Below are 18,357 nucleotides of genomic sequence, written 5' to 3' on the forward strand. Positions count from 1 at the left end.
CGCATGAGCCCGGGAGGCGGAGTTTGCAGTGAGCCTAGATCACACCACTTCCTCTGGCCTAGGTTACAGAGTGAGGCTCTGTCTCAGAAAAAAAAAGAAAAGAAAGAAAAAAAGAAAATTTAAAATTAGAAAATTAATAAGTAATTATACCAAGGTTGCAGGATACAAGGTTAATGTACAAACTCAATCACGTTCCTAGATACCTACAATGAACAAGTGGAACTTGAAATTAAAACACGATACCATTCAGCTAGTATCACACTGAATGGGGAAAAACTGAAAGCCTTCCCTCTAAGATCTGGAACACAACACAGATGCCCACTTTTACCACTGTTGATTCAACATAGGACTGGAAGTCCTGGCTAGAGTAATCAGACAAGAGAAAGAAATAAAGGGCATGCAAATTGGAAAAGAAGAAGTCAAATTATCCTTGTCTGCAGATGATATGATCTTGTATTTGAAAAAACCCTAAAGATTCCACACAAAAAAACATTAGAACTGATAAATAAATTCAGTAAAGTTACAGGATACAAAACCAACATAGAAAAATCAGTAGCATTTCTAGATGCCAACAGTGAACAATTTGAAAAAGAAATTAAAAGAGTAATCCCATTTACAATAGCCACAAATAAGATCAAACACCTAGGAATTAGCCAGATAAGTGAAAGATCTCAATAACAAAAACTATGAAACACTGATGAAAGAAATTGAAGAGGACATCCAATAATGGAATGAAATTCCAGGATCATGGATCAGAAGAATCAATATTGTTAAAATGTCCATAATACTCAAAGCAGCCTACAGATTCAATGCAATCCCCATCAAAATACCAATGACATTCTTCACATAAATAGAAAAAAAAATCCTAAAATTTATATGGAACCCGAAAAGACCCAGTATAGATAAAGCTATCCTAAGCCAAAATAACAAAACTGGAGGAATCACATTACTTGACTTCAAATTATACTACAGAGCTATAGTAACTAAAGCAGCATGGTACTGGCATAATGACAGACACATAGACCAATGGAACAGAATAGAGAACCTAGAAACAAATCCACACACCTACAGTGAACTCATTTTCAACAAAGATACCAAGAACACATACTGGGGAAAAGACAGTCTCTTCAGTATATGGTGCTGAGAAAACTAGATTTCCATATGAAGAAGAATGAAACTAAATCCTAGACTTCTGTATCTTGCCATATGTAAAATCAAATCAAAAGTGTTTAAAGACTTAAAATATTGAACTATGAAATTACTACAAGAAATCATTGGGGAAAATCTCCAGGACATTATTCAGGGCAAAAATGCTTTCCTGCCTTCCTGCCTTCCTTTTCTCCTTCTTTCCTTCTGACAGAGTCTTGCTCTATCACCCAGGCTGCAGTACAGTGGTGTATTGTCTGCCCACTGCAACTTCCACCTCCTGGGTTCAAGCCTTTCTCGCATCTCAGCCTCCCAAGTAGCTGGTATAATAGGTGTGTGCCACCATGCCCCAGTAATGTTTGTATTTTTAGTAGAGCCAAGGTTTCACCATGTTGGTCAGACTCATCTTGAACTCCTGGCCTCAAGCAATCCACCCCTGTAAGTGTCACAAAGCACTGGGATTACAGGCACGAGCCACTACACTTTGCTCAAAAATTTATTTAGCACTACCCTACAAACAGAGGCAGCCAAAGCAAAATTGGACTAATGGGAGCACATCAAGTTAAAAAGCTTCTGCATAGCAAGCTCTTGGGCCTCTAGGTCTGCTTTTACTGGATTCACCGGCATGTACCTGGTCTGGGGGTATAGGGTTGATCCCTGACCAGCCTGTCAGAGAACTATGGCTCCATGGCCCCTAGACCCCAGGCTCCCGGTCAGCCTGTGACACAGGGCGACAGCGACTGAGCAGGAAGCTGCTGTGGAAACCAAGTGGGGACTTTACTGATAGTGACAGTGATGACTTTGAAGAGGCTGAGGGCCGGTACTTCAGGGTGTGTTTCAAGAAGCCGCCCCTGGAGGGAGGTGGTAGGGAGCTGCGCTCACCCCGGCCTGTCCCCCCCAGCTCAGCCAGCAGTCACACTGCCCAGACTTCTTTCTCTTCCTCTGCCGCCTGCTCAGCCCACTGCTCAAGGCCTTTGCACAGGCTGCCGCCTTCCTCCACCAGGGCCAGCTGCCCGATACTGGTGAGGCCCTTGTTCCCTTGCAGTCCTCGAGGCAGGCTGTCGGTGTAGGGCGCCAGGTCTAGGTCTTCTCTTTTCTGCAGAGTCGGGCTACACAGAGCAGCTGTTCCAGTTCCTCCAGGCCACCGCCCAGGAAGAAGGGATCTTTGGTGAGTCCCAGCCAGTCAGCCCAGGCTCCTGGAGGCAGGGGTGTTTGCTGGTGGTTGCTGCCCCCTGCCGGACAGTGACAACCCAACTCTAGAAGGAGCGCTGCAGAGTTCAGAGGGTCTTCTGTCCAGTCTGAGCTCTATCCCTCCCTGGGCTGCTGCTTTACACAGGAGGAGAGAATCCTGTGCCCAATGGCTCCCTGTCCTCCCTACCTAGAGCCTTCACCTCTCTCTCCTCTCCAGAGTGTGCGGACCCAAAGCTCGCCATCAGTGCTATCTGGACCTTCAGAGACCTAGGGGTGAGAGGAGCCTGTGTCACCATCTTCTGTCCCCCTGTTCCCACCCCGATAGCGTGGCTCAGGGAAACCCAGCTATGTGCCCATCACCCCACAGGGCTGGCCTGATGGTGTCTCATTAAGACCCTGGGATTTACTTGGTGTCTTCCAGCAACAGACGTGGTGATGGGTTGGAGAAGATGGGATGGTTTCCTGCCTCTTGGTCTCCCAAATCACTGGTTCATCCTTCTAGGTGGGGTATTAGGGCTGCTTTGAGGCAGCTTTTGCACAAACACTGAGGTCGAAGGGGCCAGAGGTCTCACGGCAGGTTTCTGGGGGACAGGCTTGGCCCTGGGCCCGGTGGACACAGTCTCTGTGTTGAGGGTACTCATGGCCCATCTTTCATGGCCCAGGTTCTGCAGCAGATGCCGAGCCCTGCAGGCCCCAGGCTCCACCTGTCCCCTACTTTTGCCAGCCGGGAGAATCAGGAAAAACTAGAACAGTTCATCCGGCAATTCATTTGTAGCTAGAACTGTGAGAAGGAGCCTGTGCCGAGACTTCTCAGCCACACAACACAGCTGTGTCCTAGAGCCAGAAGACGCAAGACGGAGAGGAGGCTGCAAACCCTTAGCTGGTCTATAAATATAATCATTGAGGCTTGATTGTCCCTTGCCATCTCTTGCTTTCTCCCTCCTTTGATGTGATAAACAAGGGGACCAGACAGGTTGTCTTTTCCCAAGCCCAGGAGTATCTTTTTGGCATATGCGTGTGTATTTGCTCTCTTCTTCCCCAGTCCCACAAAATGCCCCGACTTGTCCCATGAAACAAAGCCCAAAAGAAGACAAACAGCAGAAGCCAAGCTGCTGCTCTGGCCTGACAAATTTATTGAAGAGAGCTCTGTCCTTCTCCCTCTACCCAGAAGAGGCGGCTTGCAGGGCTGGCACCTGCCCATACCTGTCACTGGGCCTTTCCCTGGGCTAGGCTGAGTGGGAGCAGATGCCCCCATCCTATGTCCAGGGCCTGTGCAGGAGCCATCACACCACCTTGTTGATGATGACACCTAGTTCTTCAATCTCACACTGGACTTCATCCCCCTTCTGCAACAGAGCAGGCCATGAGGGTGTCAGCCCTTCCGTCAGACACACGCACATCCACACAAGCCTGTACTTCTCAAGTCTGAGCCAAGCCTGCCAGGCCTTCGGGCCCTTGCTCTCTTTCCTTTTCGCTAACCTACCTTGAGAAACACAGGAGGTTTCCTGAATACACCGACACCTGGGGGGGTCCCAGTCAGGATGACATCCCCTGGGTAAAAGGTGACAAACCTGGAGCAAAGCAAAAGGACCCGGTGAGACCAGGGGCTGGCTGAGGTGGCCACAGCCAAGGGTGGAGGGCTCAGCTCAGCCTCCACATGTGGGTGGATGGAGTGGGACTGGCAGGACAGGCCCTGGCACTCACTGGGAGACCCAGGCTATCAGGTCCTCCGTCTTGAATACCATCTGGTTGGTGTTGCTGCTCTGGACTACTTCCCCGTTCACTCGGCAGCAGATCTTTAAGTTGTGTGGATCTGAAATGCAAAGATGGTACCTTGGGGTTATCCCTTTTCCCCCTCAAACCCCCCAGTATTTCACAAACACAACCGTAGCGGAGCTTTGTGACTTGCCAGGTGAAAGGGCTTTGTGCCCACATTGACTCAGTGCTCTACGTTAGAACTTTCAGTATAGACATTGGCCTTTTCAGGCCTCCCTGCATCCCCACCAAGAGCACCAGGCAGTAGTCACAGGGATGAGTTGAGAGGATGTTCCAGACTCTGAAGAGGGAGAGAAAAATGGCTCGGGTTTTTGCCTTGAAAAAAAAGGGCATCTGTCTACAGCATAGGATGACACCTGTAGATACAAAAATGCCGCCTGGGCAGGGCCAAGCCTGGTGCTCATGCCTGTAATTACAGCACTCTGGGAGGCCAAGGCATGTGAGAACTGATTAAGCTCAGGAGTTCAAAACCAGCCTGGGGAACGCAGTGAGTGCTTGTCTCTATAAAAAATAATAAAAACAGGCAGATGTGGTGATGCATGCCTGTAGTCCCAGCTACTCAGGAGGCTGAGGTGGGAGGATCGCTTGAACCCTGGATATTGAGGCTTCAGTGAGCTGAGATTGGGCCACTGCACTCCAGCCTGGATGACACAGTAAGACCATTCCAAAAGAAAAAAAAAAAAAAGACTTAGCATCTACAAAGCAGTGAGGTAATGGTTCTAGCCAGGAGAGTGAGGCCTCATGTACTGGATGCTGGCAGGGGATGGATTAGTGTAAGAATATCCTGGCTAACCAGCACTTTCAACTGTTGGTGGTGGTCTTAGTGTTCTACTCCCCTTAAGTAGAGCAGCTGAAACACAATTTAACTTTCCTGCGGACTCTGCATGGGGTGCTGTGAGATAATGGGGTCTTTGGCATCCTGGCATGGCTGGCCCACATGGACACCCCCCCGTGCACCACCTCCACCACAGTTGTGGGCGGCTGTGTTAAGAGGCTGCGCTCTGCCCTCTGGGGCACTGCCCCCGTCCTGGCGCTGTCTCCTCACTGTGTGTGGTCAGTGCTGTTCTGTTTCCACAATGGCTGGGTGAGTCACACTGGCTGTCGTCTCCTGTACTGTGGAAGATGCCAGGGCCTTGTGATAACTATGCTCCATGATGCTCAACTTAGATTGTTTCAGATGGTGGCAGCCACGGGAAGCCTGATCCACCCATCAGCTCAGTGTTGTTTGTCATTTACTTCATGCAGTTTCACATCCTCTGCAGTTGTGTTCCCTCTAGGGACCTTGGGAAGGAAGCCCATGGGAGAACTCATGGCTGAGGATAAGAGACTTGCCCTGTGTGGAGTCAGCAGTGAAAGGGTGGCCAGGGAGGGCAGGTGCCGCATGTACCTGAACCCACGCTCCTCCCTGGAGCACTGTTCATCTGTGCAATGGTAGGTATAAGGGGGCAGGGACCAGGGACCTACCTGCTACACTGTCCTTGGTCACCAAGGCAGGGCCCAGAGGGCAGAAGGTGTCGAAGGTTTTCCCCAGCAGCCACTGTTTCCCATTGCGTCTCATTTGCCAGTCACGAGCACTCACGTCATGAGCCACAGTGAAGCCGGCCACGTGGGCCATGGCATCTGTGGCCTATGGGGCAGGGGATGTGGCCATACAGGAGGTTAGATCATGGGTGACACCAACACCTATGGCAAAGGATCTCTAAGCTGTTATCCCGTGTTAATGGCCAGAGCCAGCCAAAGGTGGGTGAAGGGCAAGGCAGTGTCAGGGAGCAAGGAGGCTGACCGCTTCCCAGGGTCAGGGACAGCTGGCACTGTGTGTTGGTGAGCGAGGTCAGCACTGGGAGAGGCAGGAGCTGGGGCCTCTGCTACACTCTGGCCTGGGAGCCCAACTTTCCACCTCACCTTGATGTGCTTGCCTTTCTTTCCAATGACCACGGCCAGCTCCACTTCCCAATCTACTTCCTGTAGGGTGGGAGAGGAACAGTGAGCTGCAGTGGCTTCGGGGCCCACTGTCCATGCTGAGGCTGCACACGGTGCTGAAGGGCGTGGACCTTTGTCATTAGGGCTTGGGTGCCAGCACGTTTGCCATCACCACGAAGCAGAGCCAAGTGAATGACAAGGGAGGTGTGGCTTGTAGACTCATACATTTTGGGCAGTGGCAGAGAGCATCACGGGATGCAGGCACAGGTCCTCTCCCCACTGTGACTGCAGAAGAGGAACGTGTCCAGCGCACTGAGTTTAAAAGTTACTCTGGATACTTTTAACAAAGAATAAATACGAAGTAATATCCTCTAGCAATACATAACCTTCCTGTGTGTCAGGCACTATTCTAAATGCTGTAATGTTATTAACTCACTTTAGTAAGAAAAAGATTGACATCCCACAAAGGACTTGAGTAAGCAATTCACAAATAGGTAATGGACATGGCCAGACAACATGAAATATGCTCAGCCTCTCCCATAATCCATAAAATACAACTACAAAATAGATATAATTTGGCCTTTAAAATTGGCAGCTCTTTCTGATGATAACCAGTTGGTATGAGTACACCTGACACCTAGATGTTGGTCTCTAATACCACTCCCCATTAAGAAGCACCGGGGCCAGGCGCAGTGGCTCAAGCCTGTAATCCCAGCACTTTGGGAGGCCGAGACGGGCGGATCACGAAGTCAGGAGATCGAGACCATCCTGGCTAACACGGTGAAACCCCATCTCTACCAAAAAATACAAAAAACTAGCTGGGCGTGGTGGCGGGCGCCTGTAGTCCCAGCTACTTGGGAGGCTGAGGCAGGAGAATGGCGTGAACCCGGGAGGCGGAGCTTGCAGTGAGCTGAGATCCCACCACTGCACTCCAGCCTGGGCAACAGAGCGAAACTCCGCCTCAAAAAAAAAAAAAAAAAAAGAAGAAGCACCAGGTTCCTCGGGGAAATGGCTAATTCCAGGTCCAAGACAGTACATGATAAGCCTAGAACATCTTGGTCAAAAAGCTAGGATATACAAAAAGTGACGGGAATGGAGTCAACTTGAAGGCCCCTCACTGGCCAAACTGAAGTCACCTAAAGAATGTAAATGACGAATTACAAACAATTGAGTAAAAACAAAAATCATGAATTCACAGTGATACTGAAGACACAGGAATAAAAAGAGGAGAGGCAGCTTTTCTTCATAGAAGAATGCCAGCCAATAAAAACAGAAAGCATGATTGAGAAGAGTCATTGATCTTGGCCGGGCGTGGTGGCTCACGGCTGTAATCCCTGCACTGCGGGAGGCCGAGGCGGGTGGATCACCTGAGGTGAGGAGTTCAAGACCAGCCTGGCCAACATGGTGAAACACTGTCTCTACTAAAAATACAAAAATTAGCCAGGTGTGGTGGTACACACCTGTAATCCCAGCTACTCGAGATGCCAAGGCAGGAGAATCACTTGAACCCAGGAGGCAGGGGTTGCAGTGAGCTGAGATCATGCCACTGCACTCCAACCTGCACAACAGAGCGAGACTCTGTCTCAAAAAAAAAAAAAAAAAAAAAAAAAAAGGTCATTTTTCTCTAACCCCCAATGCAATAATGGATTCAGTCAGGATGACTACAGGATCGCTGGATGAGAAGCTACGGGGCAGTAAGATAGTTATGTGATCTCAAACTACCACTCACAGACTGCTTATTAATTACAAAAATAGAAATGCATCTTCACAATGGAGGGACCTAGTGAATGTCAGCTAAACCAAGTGGTCAAATTCTGGGACCACTGACATGAACCTCCCAGTGGGATGCAATGGGAAATCTGTAACATCTTTGTAGACCTCTTGATAAAAATGCTTACGCTGACACTAATCATGAAGAAACAACCAGACAAACCCAGGGTGTGAAACATGCTATGAGACAACTGGATTCTTCAAGGAAAGGGCAGGGAGCGTGTTTGAGATCAGGAGTTGGCAAACTATGGCCAGCTCACCATCTCCTATAACAGTTTGATTGGAAACCCACCATTCATTTCTGTATCATCCCTGGTGGTTGTCACACTACAACAGCAGAGTTGAATTGCTGCAAAAGAGACCATCTGACACTCAAAGCCTAATATTTACTAATTGGCCCTTGATATGGTTTAGCTGTGTCCCTACCCAAATCTCATCTTGTAGCTCCCATAATTCCAACATGTTGGGGGAGGGCCCAGTGGGAGATGACTGAATCCTGGGGGCGGGTCTTTCCTGCGCTGTTCTCATGACAGTGAATGGGTCTCACGAGATCTGACGGTTTTAAAAATGGGAGTCTCTCTGCACAAGCTCTTTTCTGCCTGCTGCTATCCATGTAAGATGTGACTTGCTCCTCTTTGCCTTCTGCCATGATTTTGAGGCTTCCCTAGCCACGTGGAAGTGTAAGTCTAATTAAACCTTTTTTTTTTTTGTAAATTGCCCAGTCTCAGGTATGTCTATCAGCAGTGTGAGAACAGACCAACACAGCCCTTTAAGAAAAGGTCTACGGAACCCTGTCCTAGATTGAAACCACTAAAGAGATAAAACTGAATACAGTGTGTGGCCTTGGTTGATCAAGGAGCAATAAAAAAGTAAGCAAATTAAAAGTTACCTTTGGGGCAGTCAGCAGTACTTCTGATTGGGAATTAGGGCAACTGGATTTTATATTAAATATTATTCAAGTTAATTTTCTTGGTAGTGATAATGGTGGGATGGTCATGCAAGCCACTGTCTTTATTCTTAGGAGATGCCTACTTAAGTTTTTCTGACTAAATTGTCTTAATATTCCCAATGTATTTTAAAAGGTCTCCTTCACCCCACCCCCTGCAAAAAAAAAAAAAAAGTGTACGTTTGCCATGTGGAGGGCAGGGAGAAGGCCAGGGAGAAAAAGGAAATATAGCCAAATGTTTACAATGAAATAAGGTGGAAAAGTTATCTGGACGTTCACTGTATTACTTTCCCAGCTTTTCTAAAATTTCCAAGACATTTCTAAAACAAAAATCAGAGAGAAAAAGTAACCAGTGTTAATAAGGGTATATACACTACTAGTGGATGTGTGAGTTGCTTTTACGATCTTTTAAAAGGCCAGTTGGCAGAATTTTTCAAAAGTTTTGAAATACTGCCTATACTCTGACATATTTAAATTCTAAGGGTTTATTCAAAGGAAATAATAATGTATTAATGGACATGCAAAGCCTTTTCTACATAAGGATGTCTATTGCAACATTTATTTATAGAAGCTGAAAACTAGAAACAGTATCCAGCAATAAGGTAATCGGGAGTAAACTAACCTATATAACAAACTCCATGGTACCCTAAATATGTCACGGAGAATATTTAATGTCACGAGAAAATGCTCCTGATGGAGTCTTAAGTAAAAGAGAAGTGTATGTACAGTATAAACATATACAGGAGTGGAGAACACTGGGAAGATAGACAGAAAAACACTAATATTGGAAGCCCTGGGCATGGGATTATGGGTGACGTAATTTTTAAATGTTTGTCTCCATTTTACCTACAGTGAAGGTGTATCGCTTTTGTAATCAGGAAAACATGCACATTAACTTTTTTTTTCCAAGGCCACCGTTATGACTGAGCGTATAATCCCCTAGTTTCTGCTGAATGCACTATTGAGCAAGAGCTGGCTCCAGCAGGCTGAGTACCGAGCTCAGAACGCCCTTGCGATGGCCCACTGACTAGGGAGGGCGTGGGGAGGCACTGACCTGGCTCTCTGGTGGGAGGACCACCTCATCATAGGGCCCCACGATGGAGCTGGCAAACTTGCTGAAGATGATGGGCTCCTTGGGCACGGGCACGTTCTGTTCTTTGCAGTGGTCCACATAATTCATGCCCACACACACCACCTTATCTGGCCGTGTGACTGGAGCCAGGAAGGTTACCTCCGACCGTGGCAGGACTGGCAACTGGGCAGCCAAGGCTCTGTAGAGACCACAACAGGTGAGAGGGTCTGGCTGGGAACAGATCAGCAACCCCGGCAGGCTGGGCAGATCCTGCAGCAGCTATAGGTTTTGCTTTTTGAAATATAGTTCCTAGCTCTATCAACCATCAGAGTCAGTATGAAAATCAAGCCGAGCTATTGTCCTTTGATATCAGAGCAGGGCTTTTATTTTTCGAGTCTTGATTTCCTCTCCCGCTTAGGTAACTCATATCCATGTAAAAGATACAAACTGGAATACACAGAAAGGTCTGCAGTTTGAATACACAGAAAGGTCTCCCGTTCCCCTTCTGGTTCCCCTGTTCCCCTGGCTCTTCGCAGCTACTCTATGGATATTCTTCTCCCAGCCTTTTGTACGCACATGACAGCACCAATCTTTACACTTTTGACAAAAACAACTGCTTTTGGAGATCTCTCCTTAACAATATGGAACAATACACAGAGGGCGTCCTCTTTATTGCTTGTGGCTGCCTGTTACTGCTGTATAGAGATATACCCAAGTCCCTAATGAGGCACATGGAGGTTTCTAATCTTTGCGGAATATGGCAATATGGGAACATACTGTTAATACTGTGAGCCGTGAAACATTTGTATTTTTTCCCATTTTAATAGATGAAAACAACATCTTAACGTGTTTTTAATTTATTGTTCATCAGCTCCTTAGACCAGATTCTGTAGGGGTCCAGGCTTCAGGGACGCTCTCACCTAATCTAGTCCAAACCCAGGAACTGTCTTGTAGAAAACCTCCCTGCAGTCCTCTCTCCTTGTAGGAGCTGGGAGCCTATATCACTCCCCCGGCTGCATAAGATGCCTTTTAGGACCCCCTGGCCCAGACCCGTCAGTCAGTCCAGGACTTCCTTCCTGGAGGAGGCAGTGTGATGAAGTAGAGAGTCCTGGTTCCAGCACCAAATGTATGGCCTTGAAATTGTTAATCACCTCCCCTAGGCCTCAGTTTTCTCCTCTGAAAACTGAAGATGTTATTACGTAAGATTTCTAAGGATCTTTTAAGAGAACAGGTGAGAAATAAAAGGTGGGGTTACTCTGCTCCCTTGCCAAAGAGCTACCTGCTGGTGCTGTTTCCCAGAACAGGAATGCAGTGGGAGGGTGCGGGGGGACCAGGGCAGCTGCTTCAGGGCGATGCTGCCCACTTACTTACCTTCTTGCCACTGAGAGGGTGGCCTCTCCCTGCTCTAGGAACTGTGTCATCGTCTTCGGGAGTGTGGGGTCAAAGGCATTGAGGTTGATAACCCCTCCACCATTCCCTGTTTCCAGGCCCAAGTGAGGCCCCACCAGGTGGGGTGCCTGGAACTGTACTAGTCTCATGTCTCTGGAGGGTTGAAAGGGCCACTTCTGAGCCTGCAGCAGAGCTGTGAGCAACCTTCTTCTACCAGACACCAGCATCAGAGCCTGCAGAGAAAAACGCAGGATCCAGGAGACGGAGGATCCCAGAGCCATCATCAGGATCCCTGAAATTCCTAGGACTATAGCCCAAGGCCCTTTGCCCCATCAGCCATTCCCTGCATACCACACGGGAAGTGGTCCAGGCTTGTATTTTACCCTGGTTCCCTGCATACCACATGGGAAGTGGTCCAGGCTTGTATTTTACCCTGCTATACTTCATAAGGTGAAACTAGAGGCGCCCTCTGGCTGTTGCCTCAGGGACAAGGCTGGTTACCAGCGCTCCAAGAGAACCCCAGGCCCCACTGACCGTTCCCTTCCCACGTGACACACACATGCAGGTTCATTCCAACCTTACAGCGGTCCCCTCGGGTAGCGCGCCCTCCCTTTACAGAAGGGGACACTGAGACTCGAAGGGATGACGTCAGGTGCCCAAGGTACCAGTCAGAAAGTGGCCCTGGGGTTTCTGCAACAACCACTATGTCACACGGCCAGAGCTCAGTCCAACTCTGCAAGAGTCCGTAAGCAAAGGGGCGGCGACATGAGGTGGAAAAAGCAGCCTCCATCAAACAAAGCCTGAGACATGGGTGTGCACGTCGGATCCCAAACCACCGTCCACTCGCCTGGAACCCATGCCGGTTCCCCAATCTCCCACATGCCCATCTCCTTACCCCGCAGTTAGTGAGGCTCAGAAAGGTCCCCCCGTCGGTGTGGTCAGAAGCGGCTGGGGGTCAGGTCCCAGTTCTGCGCTCCGCGGGAGACCCGCGCCACGGACACCCTTCCGGCCTGACCCAGCCAGGCTCGTCCTACCTGGCGGCGGAGGCCGGTCCTCCTGCGCTGAGTTAGGGCTCGCGGGGCCGGAGGTCAAGGGCGGCGGGCGCCTGAGCACTGGCACCAGTGACCGCAGCCAGCCGGGGAACTACAGCCGCGGCGAACCCAGGGCCGCTGGGCGCGTACTCCAGAGAGAAGCGGGCGCGTCCGATGACGTCACAGGCAGTGGCCTCCAGCAGGGCGCCAATCCCAGAAGCGCGGGCCCGTTGCGGGGCGGGCGGCTCCGGGGTGTTCCGGCTCCAGGCACAGCCCGGCGCCTGCCGCATCTTCTGGAGACGGTGGCTCTCGGAGCGACTCTGTACTTGCCCGAGCCCGAGAGTGGGCGCTGCCCGAACGTTTGTCCCTGTGCTCTTCGCTGGCCTCATCCAGTCTGTCCCTGTTCTGGGCCTGACGCCGTTCCCGTCTTCCCATCGGTGGGGAAAGTGGTGGAGGAGACCGAGGCAGTTGCTGGGTGGCAGAGAATGATTTGTGGCTTCTTATTCTGACGGGTGTGGTTGAGGAGGGGAGGGATGACTGCCCCCGTTTTACCTACGGGGAGCCTGGCGCCAGAGCTGTTTTTCCAGAGTGACAGGCGGTGAGCAGTGGAGCTGGTGTTCCTGACCCCAAAGCCCGGCGTTTCGCAGCCACTCAGCAGCACCGCTGGGCGCAGGTGGGGAAGTGGGGAAACGGGGCCCCGTCCCCTGCAGGGGGCGGGCGTGCAGGGAGCGGCGGCTGAACTCCACAGACAGCCACAGCTCAGCTCTTCAGCTGCCGTCTTTGAAGAATGTGAGGGGCTCTGGGCAAGAGGCCCCCACATTACTCAAGGACCGGATCGTCAAGAGCTTGACTTGCCGCACGAAGGAGTCTGGACCTTGTGTAAGTGCACAGGAGACCGCTGGAAGGTCCTCACTGGCGTGCCATGGCCCGACTTCTATTGGAGAAATTTTTCTCTGGCCACCCGTCTAAGGAAAGGTGTCTGGGTGGGTGGTGCAGGTGAGAACAATGGTGCTGTGGTGGGTGGCGGAGAAGGTGAGTGTCTAGAGATGTTCAGGAGGAAGAACTGACAGCTTTGGATGACAGGAGGTGGAAGTGAGAAGGAAGGAGGTACGAGGCCGACTCCTGGGTCTCTAGCCCGGTAGGTGCAGGGCTGTTCATGGAGACAGGGCTTCTGGAGGAGCAGCAGGTCTGGGGAGAGGATGGTGAGCTCCAATTTGCATGGGACGTCCAAAGGGCATTGAACGGTGGGCAGTCGGAGCCATGGGTCTGGAGCTTGGGACTTCAGCCTAGCTTGCAGAAGGTAACCACAGATACAGAAATGGAACCTATGTCTGGGCGCGGTGGCTCACGCCTGTAATCCCAGCACTTTGGGAGGCCGAGGCGGGCAGATGACGAGGTCAGGAGATAGAGACCATCCTGGCTAACACGGTGAGACCCCGTCTCTACTAAAAATAAAAAAAAAAAGGGCCGGGCGCGGTGGCTCAAGCCTGTAATCCCAGCACTTTGGGAGGCCGAGACGGGCAGATCACGAGATCAGGAGATCGAGACCATCCTGGCTAACGCGGTGAAACCCCGTCTCTACTAAAAAATACAAAAAATTAGCCGGGCGAGGTGGCGGGCGCCTGTAGTCCCAGCTACTCGGGAGGCTGAGGCAGGAGAATGCTGTAAACCCGGGAGGTGGAGCTTGCAGTGAGCCCAGATCATGCCACTGCACTCCAGCCTGGGCGACAGACCGAGACTCCGTCTCAAAAAGAAAGAAAGAAAGAAAAGAAAGAAAGAAAGAAAAAGAAAAGAAAAGAAAAGAAAAGAAAAGAAAAGAAAAGACAGAAAGAGAAAGAAAGAAAAGAAAAGAAGAAAAGAAAGAAAAGAAAGGAAGAAAGAAAGGAAAGAAAGAATAAGAAAGAAAGAGAAAGAAAAGAAAGAAAGAAAGAAAAGAAAAGAAAGAAAGAAGAGAAAGAAAGAAAGAAAGAAGAAATGGAACCTATGGGGGTGGCTGTGATCAGGGGGATGTGCTGAGGAGAACCTGGCACAAGCGTTTCACTAAGCCATGGCTCCCAAAGGCTTTCTGAAAAGCTAAGGTGCAGCCTGGAAGAAAATATGTGCAAAGGCTGTATTTGATAAAAGACTTGTATCCAGAATATAGAAAGAACACTTAAAAATCAATCGATAAAATCCAACAATTCAGTTTTTTAAATGGACAAAATATTTGAACAGACAGTTCACCAAAGAAGATAACACAGATAGAAAATTAGGACGTGGAAAGATGCTCAACATCATTAATCATTAAGGACATGCAACTACAGCACAATGTGACACCTTCTCACACCTATACCTACGAGAATGGACAAAGAAGACTGATTATAAAAAGTATTGGCAAGAATGTGGAGGACCTGGGATTCCTGTACACTGCTAATGGGATTATAAAATAGTACCACCAGGATCGAAAACCATTTGGCAGTGTATGAAGAGAGTTAAACATACACCTACCGTATGATTTAGCCATTTCAATCCTGACTCTTGACAGTACTGAATTTTATCTTAGCCCTTTGCTCCTAGAAATAGTGAAGGTTAAGGAGTCCCTCCACTCTTTTGTTCCAGAAAACACCCTACTGGAGAGAGCCAGTGACTTCCCATATAACTTGGATGAGCCTCCCAGATGCTCCCTTGTTTATCTATGACCAGGCCAGACACAGACCCTCTAAATTCCCAGTCTTGGCATCATAAATGATTAACTGGACTGCTTGTCCCCACAGATCAATAAGAACAAAATACCTGTGACTAAACTTTGGTTCAGATTCTCTCCTCCAAGCCCCCGAGCTTTGGCCCAACCGCAGCCTCTGCCAACCCACAGCCCTCCTGAGGGTCCCTCCTGAGAACAGGCTGTCCGCAGGGTACAACCTACTCGATGGTGACCCTCTTGCTCAGCCCACTTTCCCATAATAGTTCTCTGTAGCCACGTTGACAGCCTCCCTATACAAGATCAGCCCTTTGCCTAACCTCGGAGACACTTGAGGATCATATCGTCAGACCGTTTCCCTACTGTAATAGTCCCCCCCACACCCCACAACAATCCTTTTTAATAAATTCTCTTTTTACAGAATCCAGATTTATATTTTTGTTTGATAGTAATTACATGAGAAATAAAAAAAATGCTCATGCAAAGATGTATACAGAAATGTTCCCAGCAGGCCTTTTGTAAAGTCTCCAAACTGGAAACCACCTGGTTTTCCAATAACAGGTGAATGTGTAAACACTGTGTGGCCACACTAGGGAAGGCTTCTCAGCAATAAAAAGGGACACATTGTTGATGCAGCATGGATCTAGATCAAGATAATTATTCAGAGTGAGAAAGGTCGTTTAAAAATGAGTACATGAGGAATTATTTCCTTTGGATAGAGTATCCTTGGGGGATGTCTTCAAAGACCCCCACTGGATGCATGAGACTGCCATAGTGCCAAACCCTACATCAGCCATGTCTTTTCCTACACATACCTGCCAGTGATCAAAGTTAATCCAGATGAAGCTAATCTGGTGCTACACGGTTGCTGTCAATCAGAATACGTTTCTGTTGACATCTTCCACTCACAAATCTCATGCTTTTTCCACCCTACCCAAGCACTTCTCACACACTGTAGCCTTAACTTTGCCCTTTTGAGGTGCGACAGCAAAACTGGCACAAATTTCTTTTTCCTTCTTCACAATTTCATGGATAGAAGATTCTTTCTGTAGATCTTAGCAACCTTATTATGTGATTTTGTTGTCCTGGCAGTTTGAGAGGGGCACATGTTAGCAAGAAGGAGCACAGCCTCCCTCTCAGGTGCTCTGTCCTGCGTGTACCCTGGGCTAGACACACCCTCCTCTGGCTTGCTGTGGTCTTGCTCCACCCTGCGATGCAGGGACTCCATCCACAGCCCTCTGTCCAGGAGCACCCAGGGTCTGCTTACATTTTTTCAGGGACAGGGAGCTCACTGCTGTGTGGGCGGCTGGGCCCAGTACTTTATGGGGAGGGGGAGAGTGGAGGGCAACACTGTCTTCAAGTGTCACCACTGTCCTGGGCGCATTGAGCAGCCCAGGTAACAACGTGCCCTCGGTGTTCTCTATGGCTGGGTAGTCCTTCCTGTCAGAATGTGCTTCCCGTGACAACCAGAAGCCTGTGACTCCTAGCTGGTAGAAATGTCCTCCGCTTGCCCCTGGAGCTGTGCAGAGCACATCTTATCCTGCATTTTCTAAAATGTTTGAATAAAACCAGCGTGTCATTCCTCTGCCACCTCTCCCCTAGTTCCCTTGTCTTTCTTAGACCTCAGATCATTCTGATAATCTCCTTGGGGTAGATTCAATGACTTGGTCATCATCAGCTGTGCCTCTTCCTGCTGGAGGATGGGGTGTTTGCATGTAGCTGAACTATGGCCTTGCCATGAGAACTGTTTTGGCCAACGCTATGGGGGTAGGAGCATCATAGACCCCTTACAAGGCTTCTGTAAAAGCCAGCCTGTGTTTGTCATGTCTCTTTTCCCTCTGCTACTAGATGGAATGCTCTAAATAAAAACCAGACTCTGTCAGCTTGTGTCCCAGAGTTAAAACAACATGGATCGAGCCACAGCCAACTCACATTGGATGTGGAATGTGAGGGAGATGACACTGAGATTTGGGAGTCTTTTGTTATTGCAGCAAAACTCAGCCCCCATCCTGACTCATACGACTCGTTTGCCAAAGTGTCGTAGAAACTGGGATATCTCACCTTAAGAAGATGTGAATGGTCTGGAGTAGGATAGTATGCCCAATTCTTGTCCAGAGATGATGGAAACGTCTATGAATTCAGCGTCTCTTACAGAAGCACATCATTTGAGTGCAGCCCATTCCTTATGTACATGAACAGCTGGCAGAAAATGACTTTCTCATTCTTCACCTAAGCAAAACAGCATCTGCATCTGAAGAGACCAGCTTGCCCTTCACTGGCATTAAATTTCATCCTACTGACCCTGACCTATTTCCCTAGGCTGTAGGGCTAACTTTTTGAACATTGTATTATGAAATTTTCAAACACACAAAAGAGTTGAAAAAGAAAAGTACAATGAAAACCTGTATACTCACCACCTAGACCTTAAAATTTATATTTTACTGTAGTTGCTTTATCACATGTCTATCTATCCTTCCATCTATCTATCAATCCATCTTGTCTTTTGATGACTTTCAAAGTGAGTTATAGACATCAGTACACTTTCCCTGCCCCCCTCAAACATTTCAACATGCATACATTGGCTAAAGTTCAATATTTATTTGTTTTTTTAGGTATATACAGAGTTCTAGCTGTCCTGTTCCATCCAAAAGGGGAAAACCAAGAAGAACTTGTGAAGTTAACATTTCAGAGACAGGGGATCACTAAAAGGCTGAGCCTTAATCATAGGACTGTGATTACTCTTCTGCCCTTTGCCACCTTACTACGACATTATTAAAGGGCCTACTAACTGCAGTTCCTCTTACCCAGTACATCATGTCTGATATCAAGAAAAAATTACAAGTCATACTAAAAGGCAAAACACAAAGTTTGAAGAAAAAGAGCAAGCATCAGACCCAGACTCAGATATGGCAGGAGTGTTACACTTATCAGACTGGGAATTTAAAACAACTACAACTCATATGCTAAGGGCTCTAATGAATCAAGTAGACAGCATGCAAGAACCTGTTAAGCAGAGAGATGGAAATCCACTAGAGATCAGCAACACTGTTATAGTGATGAAAAATGCCTTTGATAGGCCCATGAGTATACCAGACATGGTTGAAGAAAGACTCTCTAACCTTGAGGATATATCAATAGAAACTTCCAGGACAGAAAAGCAAAGAAGAAAGAGACTGAAAAAGTGAAATGGACTATTCAAGGACTGTGCAACAACGACAGGAAAAATAAATAAATAAATAAATAAATAAATAAATAAATAAATAAATAAATAACATACACATAATGGGGATGCAAGAAAGAGAATAGAAACAAAGAGAAAGAAACAGAAAAAATATTTAAAACAATCATAGCCTGAGCAACATAGGGAGACCCCATCTCTACAGAAAAATGAAAAAATTAGCTGGGCATGGTGCACACCTCTGGTCCCATCTATTCAGTG

General features: G+C 48.3%; 2 protein-coding genes across 10 annotated transcripts in view; one reads left to right on the plus strand and one right to left on the minus strand.

Annotated features, from left to right (window-relative positions):
- Positions 1-18,357, plus strand: part of GPAT2 (glycerol-3-phosphate acyltransferase 2, mitochondrial) — a 61,848-nt gene that overhangs the window by 34,462 nt on the left and 9,029 nt on the right. The window lies entirely within an intron of this gene.
- Positions 1,546-12,409, minus strand: LOC115894223 (fumarylacetoacetate hydrolase domain-containing protein 2A). Of its 3 annotated transcripts, XR_004054252.1 has the most exons (9): positions 12,106-12,409; positions 11,193-11,443; positions 9,804-10,020; positions 6,016-6,075; positions 5,578-5,740; positions 4,042-4,150; positions 3,821-3,908; positions 3,541-3,683; positions 1,546-2,604 (listed from the first exon to the last, which is right to left on the minus strand). XR_004054252.1 is itself a non-coding variant. In XM_030920759.1 (8 exons), exons 2-8 carry the CDS (start codon positions 11,435-11,437, stop codon positions 3,621-3,623), a joined length of 945 nt encoding a protein of 314 aa, XP_030776619.1. In that variant the 5' UTR covers positions 11,438-11,443; positions 12,245-12,409; the 3' UTR covers positions 3,448-3,620. The 3 variants fall into 3 exon arrangements, 2 of the variants coding, with proteins under 2 accessions (XP_030776619.1, XP_030776618.1); XM_030920759.1 differs by lacking the exon at positions 1,546-2,604 and having other exon boundaries at positions 3,448-3,683; positions 12,245-12,409; XM_030920758.1 differs by lacking the exon at positions 1,546-2,604 and having other exon boundaries at positions 3,448-3,683.

This window comes from Rhinopithecus roxellana, chromosome 17 (assembly GCF_007565055.1).
Source record: "Rhinopithecus roxellana isolate Shanxi Qingling chromosome 17, ASM756505v1, whole genome shotgun sequence".
Classification (NCBI taxonomy): domain Eukaryota; kingdom Metazoa; phylum Chordata; class Mammalia; order Primates; family Cercopithecidae; genus Rhinopithecus; species Rhinopithecus roxellana.